At 45.7% G+C, this 18017-nt stretch overlaps 1 protein-coding gene across 2 annotated transcripts in view; it reads right to left on the bottom strand.

The window, feature by feature from the left end:
• Positions 1-18017, bottom strand: part of PLCXD1 (phosphatidylinositol specific phospholipase C X domain containing 1) — a 36190-nt gene that overhangs the window by 9875 nt on the left and 8298 nt on the right. For both annotated transcript variants that reach the window (XM_043496153.1, XM_043496200.1), the window contains 2 exons: positions 13984-14112; positions 9839-9994 (listed from right to left, as the gene is read on the bottom strand). In XM_043496153.1, coding sequence (XP_043352088.1) covers positions 9839-9994; positions 13984-14112 — 285 coding nt within the window. The remainder of the gene's footprint in view (positions 1-9838; positions 9995-13983; positions 14113-18017) is intronic.

Here is an 18017-nt window from a genome sequence, read left to right as displayed (position 1 = left end):
GGGAAACATGAGAGTGATTCAGCCAAGTCATTTCCCTTTTAAGTTTCGTTTCATGGCGATTGAGTCCTACCGGCAGTGCACTGTCTTTTAATCTGCAGCCAGCAGAAGATGATGGCCAGCAGTCATACTGCACCATCTTCTGCTGAGCACCCAGGAGATGACGATGACTAGCGGTCGTACTGTACAGTCTGCTGCCAGCAAGATGTATATAGATAGATGAAGTGGATCAAAACAAGAAATAGACCAGATTTGTTTTGTATTCATTTTCTCTTCCCTCCCTCTGTGAAATCAACGGCCTGCTAAACCCAGTTTTGAGTTCTATCCTTGAGGGGGCTGTTTCTCGCAAAACCACCCCCTTTGTTGATTTTAATTCCCTGTAAGCCAACCCTGTAAGCCATGTTGTCAGTCGCCCCTCCCTCCATCAGAGCAACGTCAGACAATCGTTCCGCACCTTTTTTCTGTGCAGACGCTATACCACGGCAAGCATGGAGCCTGCTCAGATCACTTTGGCAATTAGGAGCACATTAAACACCACACGCATTATCCAGCAGTATATGCAACACCAGAACCTGGCAAAGCGAAACCGGGCGAGTAGGCAACCTCAGCATGGTGACGAGAGTGATGAGGACATGGACACAGACTTCTCTCAAAGCACGGGCCCTGGCAATGTGGGCATCAAGGTGCTAATGGGTCAGGTTCATGCCGTGGAACGCCGATTCTGGGACCGGGAAACAAACACAGACTGGTGGGACCGCATAGTGTTGCAGGTCTGGGACGATTCTTAGTGGCTGCGAAACTTTCACATGGAAGTTTGTGACTTGCTTTCCCTGCCCTGAGGCGCAAGAATACCAATATGAGAGCAGCCCTCATAGTTGAGAAGTGAGTGGCAATAGCCCTGTGGAAGCTTGCAACTCCAGACAGCTACCGGTCAGTTGGAAATCAATTTGAAGTGGGCAAATCGACTGTGGAGGCTGCTGTGATGCAAGTAGCCAACGCAATCAAAGATCTGTTGATGTCAAGGGTAGTGACCCTGGAAAATGTGCAGGTCATAGTGGATGGCTTTGCTGCAATGGGATTCCCTAACTGTGGTGGAGCCATAGACGGAATACATATCCCTATCTTGGCACCAGAGCACCAAGCCGGCAAGTACATAAGCCACAAGGGGTACTTTTCAATAGTGCTGCAAGCACTGGTGGATCACAAGGGACATTTCACCAACATCAACGTGGGATGGCCGCATGATGCTCGCATCTTCAGGAACTCTGGTCTGTTTCAAAAGCTTCAGGAAGGGACTTTATTCTCAGACCAGAAAATAACTGTTGGGGATGTTGAAATGCCTATAGTTATCCTTGGGGACCCAGCTTACCCCTTAATGCCATGGCTCATGAAGCCATACACAGGCAGCCTGGACAGTAGTCAGAGCTGTTCAACTACAGGCTGAGCAAGTGCAGAATGGTGGTAGAATGTGCATTTGGACATTTAAAAGTGCGCTGGTGCAGTTTACTGACTCGGTTAGACCTCAGCGAAACCAATATTCCCACTGTTATTACTGCTTGCTGTGTGCTCCACAATATCTGTGAGAGTAAGGGGGAGACATTTATTGTGGGGTGGGAGGTTGAGGCAAATTGCCTGGCCGCTGGTTACGCACAGCCAGCACCAGGGCGGTTAGAAGAGCACAGGAGGGCACGGTGCGCATCAGAGAAGCTTTGAAAACCAGTTTCATGACTGGCCAGGCTATGGTGTGAAAATTCTGTTTGTTTCTCCTTGATGAAACCCCTCACCTCTTGGTTCACTCTATTTCCCTGTAAGCTAACCACCCTCCCAACCTCCCTTCGATCACCGCTTGCAGAGGCAATAAAGTCATTGTTGCTTCACATTCATGCATTCTTTATTAATTCATCACACAAATAGGAGGATAACTGCCAAGGTAGCCTGGGAGGGGTGGTGGAGGAGAGAAGCACCAGGAGGGGTGGTGGAGGAGGGAAGGACAAGGCCACAGCACTTTTAAAGTTTAAAAGTTTAAAACTTATTGAATGCCAGCCTTCTGTTGCTTGGACAATCCTCTGGGGTGGAGTGATTGGGTGGCTGGAGGCCCCCACACCGCGTTCTTGGGCGTCTGGGTGAGAAGGCTATGGAACTTGGGGAGGAGGGCGGTTGGTTACACAGGGGCTGTAGCGACGGTCTGTGCTCCAGCTGCCTTTCCTGCAGCTCAACCATATGCTGGAGCATATTAGTTTGATCCTCCAGCAGCCTCAGCATTGAATCCTGCCTCCTCTCATCATGCTGCCGCCACCTTTCAGCTTCAGCCCTCTCTTAAGCCCACCACTTACTCTCTTCAACCCGCCACCTCTCCTCCCGGTCATTTTGTGCTTTCCTGCACTCTGACATTGTCTGCCTCCATGCATTCGTCTGTGCTCTGTCAGTGTGGGAGGACAGCATGAGCTCAGAGAACATTTCATCGTGAGTGCGTTTTTTTCGCCTTCTAATCTTCACTAGCCTCTGGGAAGGAAAAGATCCTGTGATCCTTGAAACACATGCAGCTGGTGGAGAAAAAAAAAGGGACAGTGGTATTTGAAAAGACACATTTTATAGAACAATGGGTACACTCTTTCATGGTAAACCTTGCTGTTAACATTACATACATAGCACATGTGCTTTCGTTCCAAGGTCGCATTTTGCCTCCCCCCACCGCGTGGCTAGCCCCTCATCCCTCCCCTCTCCCCGTGGCTAACAGCGGGGAACATTTCTGTTCAGTTATAGGCAAACAGCCCAGCAGGAACGGGCACCTCTGAATGTCCCCTTAAGAAAAGCACCCTATTTCAACCAGGTGGCCATGAATGATATCACTCTCCTGAGGATAACACAGAGAGATAAAGAACGGATGTTTTTTGAACGCAGCAAATATACACTGCAATGCTTGGTTCTACAATGATTCCCAATTACATACTACTGGCCTGGAGTGGTAAAGTGTCCTAACATGGTGGACGGAATAAGGCTTCCCTCCCCAGAAACCTTTTGCAAAGGCTTTGCGAGTACATCCAAGAAAGCCACGAATCCCAGGGAAAATTAATCATTAAACATGTTTGCTTTTAAACCATGTATACTATTTTAAAAGGTACACTCACCAGAGGTCCCTTCTCCACCTGGCGGGTCCGGGAGGCAGCCTTGGGTGGGTTCGGGGGGTACTGACTCCAGGTCCAGGGTGAGAAACAGTTCCTGGCTGTCGAGAAAACTGGTTTCTCCGCTTGCTTGCTGTGAGCTATCTACAACCTCATCATCATCATCTTCCTCGTCCCCAAAACCTGCTTCCATGATACCTCCATCTCCATTGAAGGAGTCAAACAACATGGCTGAGGTAGTGGTGGCTGAACCCCCTAAAATGGCATGCAGCTAATCATAGAAGCGGCATGTTTTGGGCTCTGACCCGGAGTGGCCTTTTGCCTCTCTGGTTTTCTGGTAGGCTTGCCTCAGCTCCTTAAGTTTCACGTGGCACTGCTTCTGGTCCCTGTTGTGGCTTTTGTCCTTCATGCCCTGGGAGATTTTGACAAATGTTTTGGCATTTCGAAAACTGGAACGTAGTTCTGATAGCACGGATTACTCTCCCCATATAGCAATCAGATCCTGTCCCTCCCATTCGGTCCATGCTGGAGCTCTTTTGTGATTCTCAGACTCCATCATGGTCACCTCTGCTGATGAGCTCTGCATTGTCACCTATGCTGATGAGCTCTGCACTCACCTTCAGCTTGCCATGCTGGCCAAACAGGAAATTGAAACTCAAAAGTTCGCAGGCCTTTTCCTGACTACCTGGCCAGTGCATCTGAGTTGAGAGTGCTGTCCAGAGCAGTCACAATGGAGCACTCTGGGATAGCTCCTGGAGGCCAATACCATCTAATTGTGTCCACAGTACCCCAAATTCGACCCAGCAAGGCCGATTTCAGCGTTAATCCCCTTGTCAGGGGTGAAGTAAGGAAATTGATTTTAAGAGCCCTTTAAGTAAAAAAAAAAAGGGCTTCGTCGTGTGGATGGGTACAGGATTAAATCAATTTAACGCTGGCTAATTCGACCTCAGCTCCTAGTGTAGACCAAGGCTAAGCCATCCTATCGAATGTAAGGGTATGTCTACGCTGCCCACGTTACAGCACGGCCGCGGCAGTGCTGTGACGTGAGCAGTGTAGTCACACTTTATCGCCAGGGAGAGCTCTCCCAGTGATAAAAAATAACCACCCCGAATGAGCGCGTTCCCGATGATAAAGTGCTATCTATACTGGCGCTTTTCAGCGCTAAAACTTTTGTTGCTCAGGGGGGTGTTTTTTCTTAAGAGATTTCTGTGCCTGCTATGAAATCTAATAGTGTCTTAAAAATTAAAAATGTTAAAATCTAGAGAATTTCATTTAATTTCTGTTGCCCAGACTGTGAGCTCCTTCCTCAGGGTGGTAAACTGTTACTCATACAAATAATCCCATTGCCTTCAATGGAATTGTAACAGATATTGCAATCCCATGCAATATCTTTGTGTGATTGTATTTTACTCCATAGGGGAGGGTTACCACAGCTCCTCCAGGAACTAAAAGCAGCAGGGGGTGATTACCATGAGGATTGTAAACAATTCCAGAGAAGCACCACCCCAAGGAGAGTTTGCATGTGCTGGTTTAAACTGGGTTTTCCAAAGACTCATATAAAGAAAGGGCTTTTGGTATAGAAAACTCAGCTTGAACTGACACAGGGTCTTCATTTTTATTCAGCAAACGGACAGAGCCCTCTGCCCACTGGGAGCCCCAACCCTTGTGGAAGGGTGGGAAACACTTCGGCTTACTAAGGCCCTGTAAGACTGATGGGTGGTGATGTCTGATAAGCTTTTTGCATGCATACAGGAACCTCTGTAGGTTCTCTCTGTAGTGCTTTTAGCTCAGGAATATTTTACTTTGTGAAGGCTGGTTGATAACTGGTATGTACTGGGGCAGCAGTTCTCAACGCGCAGCCCCTGGGCCGAATGCAGCCCAATTAGCACACAGCTGAGGCCCAGCTGTGTGCTAGAGACCGCAGTGGTCCAGAGCTACTGGGACTGCCCTACCCTGTACAGCGGCGGGGTCCAGAGCTGCTGGGGCTGTACTGCCCTGCCCTGCCCTACCCTGCCCTGCACTGCAGGGTCCAGAGCAGACCTGCCCTGGGCAGCAGGGTCTGGGACCTCCGGGGCTGACCTGTCCCATGCGGCAGGGTCCGGGACTGCCAAGTGCGGTGGGGTCCGGTGCTGTCAGGCTGCCCTGCCCTGCCCTCCTCTGCCCCATGCAGCACGGTCCAGGGCTGCTCTGCCCCGTGCGGCAGGGTCCAGGACGCTGGGGCTCTGCTGCCTAGCCACAGGGCGGCGGGGCTGCCCTGCCACCCAGTCCTGCAGGGAGGTCCACCCCTGGCCCTACTCTGTGGAGGGGGCTCTGGGCATAGGGGTTTTGGGGGGGAGCGGCACAGAGTGATTCTCAACCTGTGGCTCAGGTAACATGTCATGGGCCAGAGATGTGGCCCACAATGATAAGCAGGTTGAGAACCACTGAGCTAAGGTGACCACCTTTTTTAAAAGGCAAAAGTAGGACACATGCAGAAGCCCTGCCCCCTCACTGGCCCCACTCCTGTCCCTCCTCTTCCCATGAGCCCCCCTCCCCCCCACTCCTCCTCTTCCCCCCAAGACCCTGCTCCCTGGCCACACCAGAAGCCATAGCTGGGCCATGGTAAGAGCCACTCAGGGAGCCTGGGCTGCTGTGAGGAGCCCCAGACCCTCCAGTTGCGCTGGGCAGTGAATTTTTGTTTACTGCATGTGACTTTAACTAAAAATACCCATGACTAAAACACAGCCTTAATCATGAGAGCTGGCAACACTGCTTTCACTTCTGCTTAAAGCAGTGGTTCTCAAACTTTTTTACTGGTGACCCCTTTCACATTGCAAGCCTCTGAGTGTGACCCCCGCAAAAAAATTAAAAACTCTTTTTAATATATTTTAATATATTTAACACCATTATAAATGCTAGAGGCAAAGCGGGGATTGGGGTGGAGGTTGACAGCTCGTGACCCCCCCATGTAATAACCTCGTGACCCCCTGAGGGGTCCTGACCTCCAGTTTGAGAACACCTGGTTTAAAAGCTAGTTACTTTCCAGAAGTCTCTTAAACACAACAATTCAGTGATTAAGTTGCAGTTCTCACAGGAGAATATTTAAAACCAAACACCAAGAAAATTCCACATTTTAAAGTTAAGAAAAAAATTGAGACTTCTGAAGTATATCAGGACCACTGTGGGCAGGAAAGGAAAATAAACAGGCACAGGAGCTCTGGGCAGCTCTTCCTCTTGAAAGAAAGTTGGAGGGTCAAATCTTCCAGTCCAGGGGTTCTCAAATTTCATTGCACCACAACCCCCTTCTGACAACAAAAATTATTACACGACCCCAGGATGGGGGACAGAAGCCTGAGCCCGCCCAAGCCCCACTATACTGTGGGGGCAGAAGGGGGAGCAAAGCCAAAGCCCCACCTCCCCAGGCCAGGGGGCCAAAGCCCAAAGGCTTCAGCCCCAGGCAGGAGGCCTGTAACCTGAGCCCTACAACCCAGGCCTGAAACCCTTGGGCTTGGGCCCCAGCAAGTCTAAGCCAGCCCTGGTGACTTCATTAAAACAGGGTCACGACCCACTTTGGGGTCCTGAACCCACAGTTTGAGAACTGCTGTTCTAGTCCTTAATCAAGTAAAACTTCTATCACCATCAGCACCTCCACTCATAGATATTAACATGTGCTTAATAACTGGACATACTTAAATATCTGAGCAATCTTATCCAGGGCTACACATTTCATATACATTGGCTCAGGGACTACATTTTCTGAACAGTGCTGAGCACATAGATGGTACCCTGTGAATAATATATATAATGACAATAATCGTCAACGTTAGTCTCTATGGTGCCACAAGTACTCCTTTTCTTTTTGCGAATACAAACTAACACGGCTGCTACTCTGAAACCTGTCGTTATGGACTCTGTAGATGCAATTTCTGTTCTTTGTTCTGGAATTGGCCTGGATACCGCTGAAACCCTAAGAATTTGAGGCATAAACACATCTGATATTTATATAACACTTTCTGATTCTTTCCTTTTCTCAAACTCAGAACAAAAAATGACGACAAAATGGTTTTCAGTTAAAATGTAAAATTGCACAGCAGCCATTGCTCTACAGCCCAGCATGTGGCAGAACCTGCCACCCTTTGGGAGTTAAATGATCTCCTCTCATCTGATTCTCATTCTCCATCCTTCCTGATCTCTGTGCTGCTTTTCATGCTGTAGACTATGACATCCATCCCAACCTCCAGGGATTGTTTGCTGGAGTCTCAGAGAACTGGCCACCTTGGTTTTATTCCCATCTATCAGAGTCCTCTTTTTTTGCAACATGTAGCAGAGAAAGGCTGGTCTGCTGGATAGGGTGCTAGCCCTGAGGGACCTGGGATCTACTCCCCCACTCCCCATGGACTTCCTGTCTAACCTCAGACCAGAGCCTTACGGACAGAATTTCAAAATCTTTTAGGGTCCCAAAGATGCAGCTTGGCATCTAGTGGGGTTTACAAAGCACCTAACCTTCTAGGCACTTTTGAAAATCCTACTAGGTAACTAAATACCTTTGAAAATCTAGCCTTTGGTCTGTGTGCGCCTCATGGCCCCATCTATACAATGGGGATAACAGCACTGCTCTACCTCACTGAGGGGCTGTGAGGAGAAATAGTTTAGTACCTTGTGAGGCAGATACTACAGTGACAGGACCACATAAGTACCATAGGTAGAGTGGGGACCTTTCTATATCACTGCTAGCCCTTCCCTTGGTTTTGGCCCCTTCTTTTCACCTGAGCCCCTCCCCCGCAAATCTCTCCCTTTTTCTGAATGTAACCTTGGCTGAGAGGGCTTGGCTGTATTTTTTCTCAAAAAAGAAAAGGAGGACTTGTGGCACCTTAGAGACTAATAAATTTATTTGAGCATAAGCTTTCGTGAGCTACAGCTCACTTCATCGGATGCATGAAGCTCATGAAAGCTTATGCTCAAATAAATGTGTTAGTTTCTAAGGTGCCACAAGTACTCCTTTTCTTTTTTGCGAATACAGACTAACACAGCTGCTACTCTGAAACCTGCATTTTTTCTGAGTCCCTTATGTTCTCTCTAAAACAACTCCCCCCCCCATCCCCACCCAGATTCCTGTTTTACAGGCTAGACTTCCAGATACTTAATTTAATCACCAGCCCTTTCTTATCTTAATCACCCTGCCTCTGTTTGTAAACAAAATACTGACTCCCTGCCTCAGGGGCACCTCTCCTTTGCAGAACTTACATTTCACACTAATGCTGAGCTGTAGTTAAGAGCTCCACCTGGGAACTCCCACACTTCCTGTAGGAAACTCGGGGGGGGGAGGGGGTAAGGCTCCCAGTCCCACTCCCCTCTGCCACCCTCAAATGGCACCCCTAGTCTGAGCATGCTTACCAGATGGGGCCCTGGATTGTGGATGATCCTGGGGCTTAGGCAGGAGACAAGCATCTGGACACCTGGCATGTGCACTGCAGCCCCATGTCCACAGGCAGAAACATAGGTGCCAAGGGAATTTTTCCAGAGGAAATGTCAATGTGGAGTGAGACTTGAGTTAAGGCACCTATAGGGCTAGATTGGACCTGAGTGGGAGTTTTGTAGATCCAGTGGATCCTAAATCTGGGACTTAAGCTCCTAAATCTGAGGGTTAGGTGCCTGAGTACTTTTGTGGCTCTGGGCCTAAGTGATTTGCCTAAGGTCACACCAGAAATCTGTAGCTCAGCAGGAAATTGAACCCAGGTCTCCCAAGCCCCTAGGCTAACACCCTAAACCTTCCACTAATTCTTGCCACAGCTTCCCCTTCTGGGGCTTTCCAGTAACTGTCCCCACAGCTCTCATGCAAGTCAAATAAACACCCCTTCTTGGGTTCTGGTTTATTAAGACAGCACATTTAAATGTCAAATTAAATCAAAACAAGTCTTTCCCCAACTCTGTAGTTTCTTCAGTGCCTTGCTGGACTCCACAGTATTTTCTCCCAAACCCAGGTCCTGCTGCCCAGCATATCCTCAAGCCTCTTCTGCTTAAGGCTTCTATTCTCACGCCAGTTAGCTCCAGCCAGGTCTTTCCATATGGATGATATGGAAAGGCCCTCCCCAGTCCTCTCTGGCCATGGGTCAGGAGCCTCCCCACAGTCTCTCTCTTCAGGTTTCAGAGTAGCAGCCATGTTAGTCTGTATTCGCAAAAAAGAAAAGGAGTACTTGTGGCATCTTAGAGACTAACAAAATTAAATAAATTTGTTAGTCTCTAAGGTGCCACAAATACTCCTTTTCTTTTCTCTCTCTTCAGTTACCCTTGTGTCAGGGCTGAAAGCCACAGCCCTCTCTCAGCTTGCCCTTTCTGGGAAGGGAAGCTCTGTTAAGACCACTCAAACTCTGGGCTTCTCTAGAATATTCCCCTGGTCTTCCTCTCTCGGACAGAGCAGGCTCATTCGTATAGGAAGCCTTGCTCCGGGGATACCACCATGTGATGCCTGGTCACCTGACCCAATCACAAGCCCAAGTCCAAACCCATTACTTGGGATTGGATGACACAGCACAGATGGAGCTGAGTCAGTTCCCTTAGAGGGCCACTCCACGCTATGTGATAACTCTCTAATAACTGACTCCCACCTATGTTTTTTATAATAGGACAGGTGCGTGTTTCCATAGTTTTAAAGGACATAATGATAACGTAAAGCATATAAGAACTCGGAACAAATCAAACAACTACTGTATCATTCTAAAAGAGATTATGTCTGCACTTACATCTTTTGGACACAGTTTAGAATGAAAGATCTTTTTTATGCAGGAGATAAGATGATCATGAAGTTCCTTGGTCAATCCAACAAAATTCCTGCAGGCAAGGATAACGACCTCCTGAGGATGGGCCTGCAACCACTTCAAAATTTCCCACAGAATATCCTACAAAAGTTAAGTCAAATCAACTTAGAAAAGCCAGTCTTATGGTAAGGGAGAATTAAATAAATAAAACTAATGTTTTATGATAGGCCAGACCCTTAGCTGGTACAAATCAGCATAGCTTTATCATGAATGACAATATGGGACATTTCAGAGTAGCAGCCGTGTTACTCTGTATTTGCAAAAAGAAAAGGAGTACTTGTGGCACCTTAGAGACTAACAAATTTATTAGAGCATAAGCTTTCGTGAGCTACAGCTCACTTCATCGGATGCATTTGGTGGAAAAAACAGAGGAGAGATTTATATACACACACACAGAGAACATGAAACAATGGGTTTATCATACACACTGTAAGGAGAGTGATCACTTAAGATAAGTCATCACCAACAGCAGAGTGGGGAAGGAGGAAAACCTTTCCTGGTGACAAGCAGGTAGGCTAATTCCAGCAGTTAACAAGAATATCAGAGGAACAGTGGGGGGGGGGGTGGGAGGGAGAAATACCATGGGGAAATAGAAAAGGAGTACTTGTGGCACCTTAGAGACTAACAATTAAGGTGCCACAAGTACTCCTTTTCTTTTTGCGAATACAGACTAACACGGCTGCTACTCTGAAACATGGGGAAATAGTTTTACTTTGTGTAATGACTCATCCATTCCCTTAATAATTCTTGACGTCTGATTTGTGTCCATTCATTCTTTTACGTAGAGACTGTCCAGTTTGGCCAATGTACATGGCAGAGGGGCATTGCTGGCACATGATGGCATATATCACAAATCTGAATCACGAATCTGTCCTATCTCGGGGCCTCTCCTTTTGCCCCTCCACCCCCACGAACATGATACAGTTCTGTGGTGACCTAGAATCCTATTTTCGACGTCTCAGACTCAAGGAATATTTCCAACACACCTCTGACCAACATATTAATCCACAGAGACCTTCCTGCCAACACTACAAAAAGAAGGATTCTAGGTGGACTCCTCCTGAAGGTCGAAACAGCAGCCTGGATTTCTACATAGACTGCTTCCGCCGACGTGCACGAGCTGAAATTGTGGAAAAGCAGCATCGCTTACCCCATAACCTCAGCCATGCAGAACACAGTGCCATCCACAGCCTCAGAAACAACTCTGACATCATAATCAAAAAGGCTGACAAAGGAGGTGCTGTCGTCATCATGAATAGGTCAGAGTATGAACAAGAGGCTACTAGGCAGCTCTCCAACACCACTTTCTACAAGCCATTACCCTCTGATCCCACTGAGAGTTACCAAAAGAAACTACAGCATTTGCTCAAGAAACTCCCTGAAAAAGCACAAGAACAAATCCGCACAGACACACCCCTGGAGCCAGGACCTGGGGTATTCTATCTGCTACCCAAGATCCATAAACCTGGAAATCCTGGACGCCCCATCATCTCAGGCATTGGCACCCTGACAGCAGGATTGTCTGGCTATGTAGACTCCCTCCTCAGGCCCTTCGTTACCAGCACTCCCAGCTATCTTCGAGACACCACCGATTTCCTGAGGAAACTACAGTCCATTGGTGATCTTCCTAAAAACACCATCCTAGCCACTATGGATGTAGAAGCCCTCTACACCAACATTCCACACAAAGATGGACTACAAGCCGTCAGGAACAGTATCCCCGATACTGTCACGGCTAACCTGGTGGCAGAACTTTGTGACTTTGTCCTGACCCATAACTATTTCACATTTGGTGACAATGTATACCTTCAAATCAGCGGCACTGCGATGGGTACCCGCATGGCCCCACAGTATGCCAACATTTTTATGGCTGACTTAGAACAACGCTTCCTCAGCTCTCGTTCCCTAATGCCCCTACTCTACTTGCGCTACATTGATGACATCTTCATCATCTGGACCCATGGAAAAGAAGCTCTTGAGGAATTCCACCATGATTTCAACAATTTCCATCCCACCATCAACCTCAGCCTGGACCAGTCCACACAAGAGATCCACTTCCTGGACACTACGGTGCTAATAAGCGATGGTCACATAAACACCACCCTATATCGGAAACCTACTGACCGCTATTCCTACCTACATGCCTCTAGCTTTCATCCAGATCATACCACTCGATCCATTGTCTACAGCCAAGCGCTACGATATAACCGCATTTGCTCCAACCCCTCAGACAGAGACAAACACCTACAAGATCTCTATCATGCATTCCTACAACTACAGTACCCACCTGCTGAAGTGAAGAAACAGATTGACAGAGCCAGAAGAGTACCCAGAAGTCACCTACTACAGGACAGGCCCAACAAAGAAAACAACAGAACGCCACTAGCCATCACCTTCAGCCCCCAACTAAAACCCCTCCAACGCATCATCAAGGATCTACAACCTATCCTGAAGGACGAGCCATCGCTCTCTCAGATCTTGGGAGACAGACCAGTCCTTGCTTACAGACAGCCCCCCAATCTGAAGCAAATACTCACCAGCAACCACACACCACACAACAGAGCCACTAACCCAGGAACCTATCCTTGCAACAAAGCCCGTTGCCAACTCTGTCCACATATCTATTCAGGGGATACCATCATAGGGCCTAATCACATCAGCCACACTATCAGAGGCTCCTTCACCTGCACATCTACCAATGTGATATATGCCATCATGTGCCAGCAATGCCCCTCTGCCATGTACATTGGCCAAACTGGACAGTCTCTACGTAAAAGAATGAATGGACACAAATCAGACGTCAAGAATTATAACATTCAAAAACCAGTTGGAGAACACTTCAATCTCTCTGGTCACTCGATCACAGACCTAAGAGTGGCTATACTTCAACAAAAAAGCTTCAAAAACAGACTCCAACGAGAGACTGCTGAATTGGAATTAATTTGCAAACTGGATACAATTAACTTAGGCTTGAATAGAGACTGGGAATGGATGAGTCATTACACAAAGTAAAACTATTTCCCCATGGTATTTCTCCCTCCCACCCCACCCCCCACTGTTCCTCTGATATTCTTGTTAACTGCTGGAATTAGCCTACCTGCTTGTCACCATGAAAGGTTTTCCTCCTTCCCCCCCCCCCCGCTGTTGGTGATGGCTTATCTTAAGTGATCACTCTCCTTACAGTGTGTATGATAAACCCATTGTTTCATGTTCTCTGTGTGTGTGTATATAAATCTCTACTCTGTTTTTTCCACCAAATGCATCCGATGAAGTGAGCTGTAGCTCACGAAAGCTTATGCTCTAATAAATTTGTTAGTCTCTAAGGTGCCACAAGTACTCCTTTTCTTTTTGCATCTTCAGTGTCTTTCATCCGAGGATCTCAAAGGTGGAAAGTAGAATCCCCATTTTTTTGGACTAGTTCAAGGTCAAAGAGTGAGTCAGGGGTAAAATCAGGGATAGAACCCAGGTCCCCTGACTCCCATAGTCTTGCTATGACAAGAAAGACCTCCCATTAGTTGCTGACGCTTACATCTCATTGAAGTCATATGCAACTAACAGCATGGCCAGGCCCTATGCGTGCCAATAAAGGAATACACCAATCAACATGTGACATTTTAAGACCAAAAGAATGAGTCATTATCTTTTCATTAAATACATTTTTCTTGAAAAATATTTTACCTGTATTACACTTTAAATCCCATCTTATTTTTCTGTCACTTATTTCTGAAAGTGGTCACTTTGTGCCCACATCACAGAATGATAGGCTGGCTCAAGATGAGATACTGGGACCATCACAAATCACAGCCTGGAAAATGGCAATCATTTGTTTGCAGAGAATGGTGGAAGATAATTCCAACTCGCAGGAATTTCAGCTCCAACAATAAACCCTGCAGTATATTTAATTTCTTATTTTAAAGTTTCCATGTTACTGAAGAAAGAATAACCTGTTCAGAAAATCTTAGGGTCAGTGTTCCCCACCCAAAGCAGTTCTTACTCAGAAGTAGTTGTTGGTTCTTTAAAAAAAAATTAGCAGCACCCCTTTCTTAATGTTCCAGATTTAAGAACAGTACCTCTACTACAGCCGTTGTGTACACCATGTGCACAAAGTACAAATTCACAGAAGGGTCATTAGACTTGTGAGCAATCCTAAAATCCAAATATCTAATCCCGGCATCCAGTTGTTCTGACACATTTAGTACCTGAATGGTTAAAAACAACAAAAGAATCCTAAATTTTTGCAAGGGACATGTGTTCCTTTATTTTAGGAAATCTAAATAAGCTTATAAAATTGTCCGATCTTATTTATCATATTTTTAGGATTACAAAATCTATTACGTTTTCACTTTTAAAATGATGCTGAAAGTTTTGTGTGTGGTGCTGACTGTTTGCTCTGAAGTTACAGAAATATCTGACATGAAGGGTTTTTATTTCCTTATGAAGTGGACACTAAACACAGGTTAGTTTAAGATCTTTTAAAAAGGACTTTAAATTGTCTACATAATAAAGGCTTAGGAGCCAACTCTTCAACCTCTACACATGAGCAGTTCTGATTCATACTGAGTTCTGAGTTCAATAATACTCCTATTGAAAGGTTTCAGAGTAGCAGCCATGTTAGTCTGTATTCACAAAAAGAAAAAGAGTACTTGTGGCACCTTAGAGACTAACAAATTTATTTGAGCATAAGCTTTCGTGAGCTACAGCTCACTTCATTGGATGCATTTGGTGGAAAATACAGAGGGGAGATTTATATACACACACAGAGAACATGAAACAATGGATTTTATCATACACACTATAAGGAGAGTGATCACTTAAGATGAGCCATCACCAGCAGCGGGGGGGGGGAAGAGGGGGGAGGAAAACCTTTCATGGTGACAAGCAAGGTAGGCTATTTCCAGCAGTTAACAAGAACAATTGAGGAACAGTGGGGGGTGAGGTGGGGGGGAGAAATAACATGGGGAAAGTTTTACTTTGTGTAATGACTCATCCATTCCCAGTCTCTATTCAAGCCTAAGTTAATTGTATCCAGTTTGCAAATTAATTCCAATTCAGCAGTCTCTCATTGGAGTCTGTTTTTGAAGTTTTTTTGTTGAAGGATAGCCACCCCCAGGTCTGTAATCGAGTGACCGGAGAGATTGAAGTGTTCTCCAATTGGTTTTTGAATGTTATAATTCTTGACGTCTCATTTGTGTCCATTTATTCTTTTATGTAGAGACTGTCCAGTTTGACCAATGTACATGGCAGAGGGGCATTGCTGGCACATGATGGCATATATCACATTGGTGGATGTGCAGGTGAACGAGCCTCTGATAGTGTGGCTGATGTGATTAGGCCCTATGATGGTGTCCCCTGAATAGATATGTGGACAGAGTTGGCAATGGGCTTTGTTGCAAGGATAGGTTCCTGGGTTAGTGGTTCTGTTGTGTGGTGTGTGGTTGCTGGTGAGTATTTGCTTCAGGTTGGGGGGCTGTCTGTAAGCACGGACTGGCCTGTCTTCCAAGATCTGTGAGAGTGATGGGTCGTCCTTCAGGATAAGTTGTAGATCCTTGATGATGCATTGGAGAAGTTTTAGTTGTGGGCTGAAGGTGATGGCTAGTGGCGTTCTGTTATTTTCTTTGTTGGGCCTGTCCTGTAGTAGGTGACTTCTGGGTACTCTTCTGGCTCTGTCAATCTGTTTCTTCACTTCAGCAGGTGGGTATTGTAGTTGTAGGAATGCATGATAGAGATCTTATAGGTGTTTGTCTCTGTCTGAGGGGTTGGAGCAAATGCGGTTATATCGTGGAGCTTGGCTGTAGACAATGGATCGTGTGGTATGATCTGGATGAAAGCTAGAGGCACATAGGTAGGAATAGCGGTCAGTAGGTTTCCGATATAGGGTGGTGTTTATGTGACCATCGCTTATTAGCACCGTAGTGTCCAAGAAGTGGATCTCTTGTGTGGACTGGTCCAGGCTGAGGTTGATGGTGGGATGGAAATTGTTGAAATCATGGTGAAATTCCTCAAGGGCTTCTTTTCCATGGGTCCAGATGATGAAGATGTCATCAATGTAGCGCAAGTAGAGTAGGGGCATTAGGTGACAAGAGCTGAGGAAGCGTTGTTCTAAGTCTGCCATAAAAATGTTGGCATACTGTGGGGTCATGCGGGTACCCATCGCAGTGCCGCTGATTTGAAGGTATACAATGTCCCCAAATGTGAAATAGTTATGGGCCCTCAATAGTTAGGAATAGGATAGTCAACAAAAAAAACTTCAAAAACAGACCACCCCACCCCCCACTGTTCCTCAATTGTTCTTGTTAACTGCTGGAAATAGCCTACCTGGCTTGTCATCATGAAAGGTTTTCCTCCTTTCCCCCTCCGCCTCCCGCTGCTGGTGATGGCTCATCTTAAGTGATCACTCTCCTTACAGTGTGTATGATAAACCCATTGTTTCATGTTCTCTGTGTGTGTGTATATAAATCTCCCCTCTGTATTTTCCACCAAATGCATCCGATGAAGTGAGCTGTAGCTCACGAAAGCTTATGCTCAAATAAATTTGTTAGTCTCTAAGGTGCCACAAGTACTCCTTTTCTTTTTACTCCTATTGAAGTCATCTGGACTCCTTGTATGAGAAAAGGTTGCAGGATCAGCAACTTAAAATGTCTGCATTCATTTTCCTCAGATCAAAGACTTCACAGAGATTTTCTTTAGGGAGCTCCCTGATCATGTTCCCTCAACAGTAATAATAATCCAATGGATACTGGATTTTTATTTTATGTATTTATTTATAATATTAAAGTCTTTAAGAAGGCTGAATCAGTTTCTGAATTCTTACAAACGGAGGCCTTATGTACTCTTTCCCATAGCCCTGTCCTAATCACTCTGCTAGGACAGTTGGTGAATGTGGTTTTCTGGGGTGAAAGTCCTAAAAAAACACATATATTTTGATATAGATAGAGGCCTTACCTATAATAAAAGTTGTACCTATCTAAGTAGTCATGGGATAAGAGGGAAAGTCTTCTCATGGATCAGTAAATGGTGAAAAGGCAGAAAACAAAGGGTAGGAATGGGTCATTTTTCAGAACAGAGAGATGTAAATATTGGTGTGCCCCAGGGGTCTGTGCTAGGACCAGTGCTATTCAACATATTCATAAATGATCTTGAAAAACAGGTAAACAGGAAGGTGGCAAAATTTGAAGATGGTACAAAATTATTCAAGATAGTTAAATCCAGAGCAGACTGCAAAGCGTTACAAAGAGATCTCACAAAACTTGGTGACTGGGCAATAAAATGGTAGCTGAAATTCAGTGTTGATCAATGCAAAGTAATGCACATTGGAAAACATAATCCCAATTATACAAAATGATAGGGCCTAAATTAGCTGTTCCCTCTCAAGAAAGAGATCTTGGAGTCATTGTGGATAGTTCTCTGAAAACATCTGCTCAATGTGCAGCCGCAGTCAAAAAGCTAATGGAATATTAGGAACCATCAGAAAAGGGATAGCTAATAAGACAGAAAATATAATGCCACTATATAAATCCCTTGTACGCCCACACCTTGAATACTGCATGCAATTCTGGTTGCCCCATCTCAAAAAAGATATATTAAAATTAGAAAAGGTACAGAGAAGGGCAACAAAAATGGTTAGGAGTGTAGAACAGCTTCCATATGAGGAGAGATTGAAAAGACTGGGACTATTCAGCTTGGAAAAGAGACAACTTTGAGGGGATATGATATAAGTCTATAAAATTATTACTGATGTGGAGAAAGTGAATAAGGAAGTGTTATTTACTCCTTCACATAACACAAGAACCAGGAGTTACCTGATTAAATTAATAGGCAGCAGGTTTAAAACAAATAAAAGGAAGTACTTCTTCATACAGTCAACCTGTGGAACTCACTGCCAGAGGATGTTGTAAAAAGTATAACTGGGTTCAAAAAAGAATTAGATAAATTCATGGAGGATAGGTCCATCAGTGGCTATTAGTCAAGACTGTCAGAACCTGTGGACCTCAGTACTAGGGGATGTTGTGAAGGCCAAAACTATAATGTGGTTCTAAAAAGAACTAGATACGTTCCTGGAGGATAGGTCTATCAATGGCTATTAGGCAAGATGGTCAGGGATGCA

This window comes from Dermochelys coriacea, chromosome 1 (assembly GCF_009764565.3).
Source record: "Dermochelys coriacea isolate rDerCor1 chromosome 1, rDerCor1.pri.v4, whole genome shotgun sequence".
NCBI classification, from domain to species: Eukaryota; Metazoa; Chordata; order Testudines; family Dermochelyidae; genus Dermochelys; species Dermochelys coriacea.
Note: the sequence above shows the minus strand (reverse complement) of the source record. Positions and strands in the feature narration are given on the sequence as shown.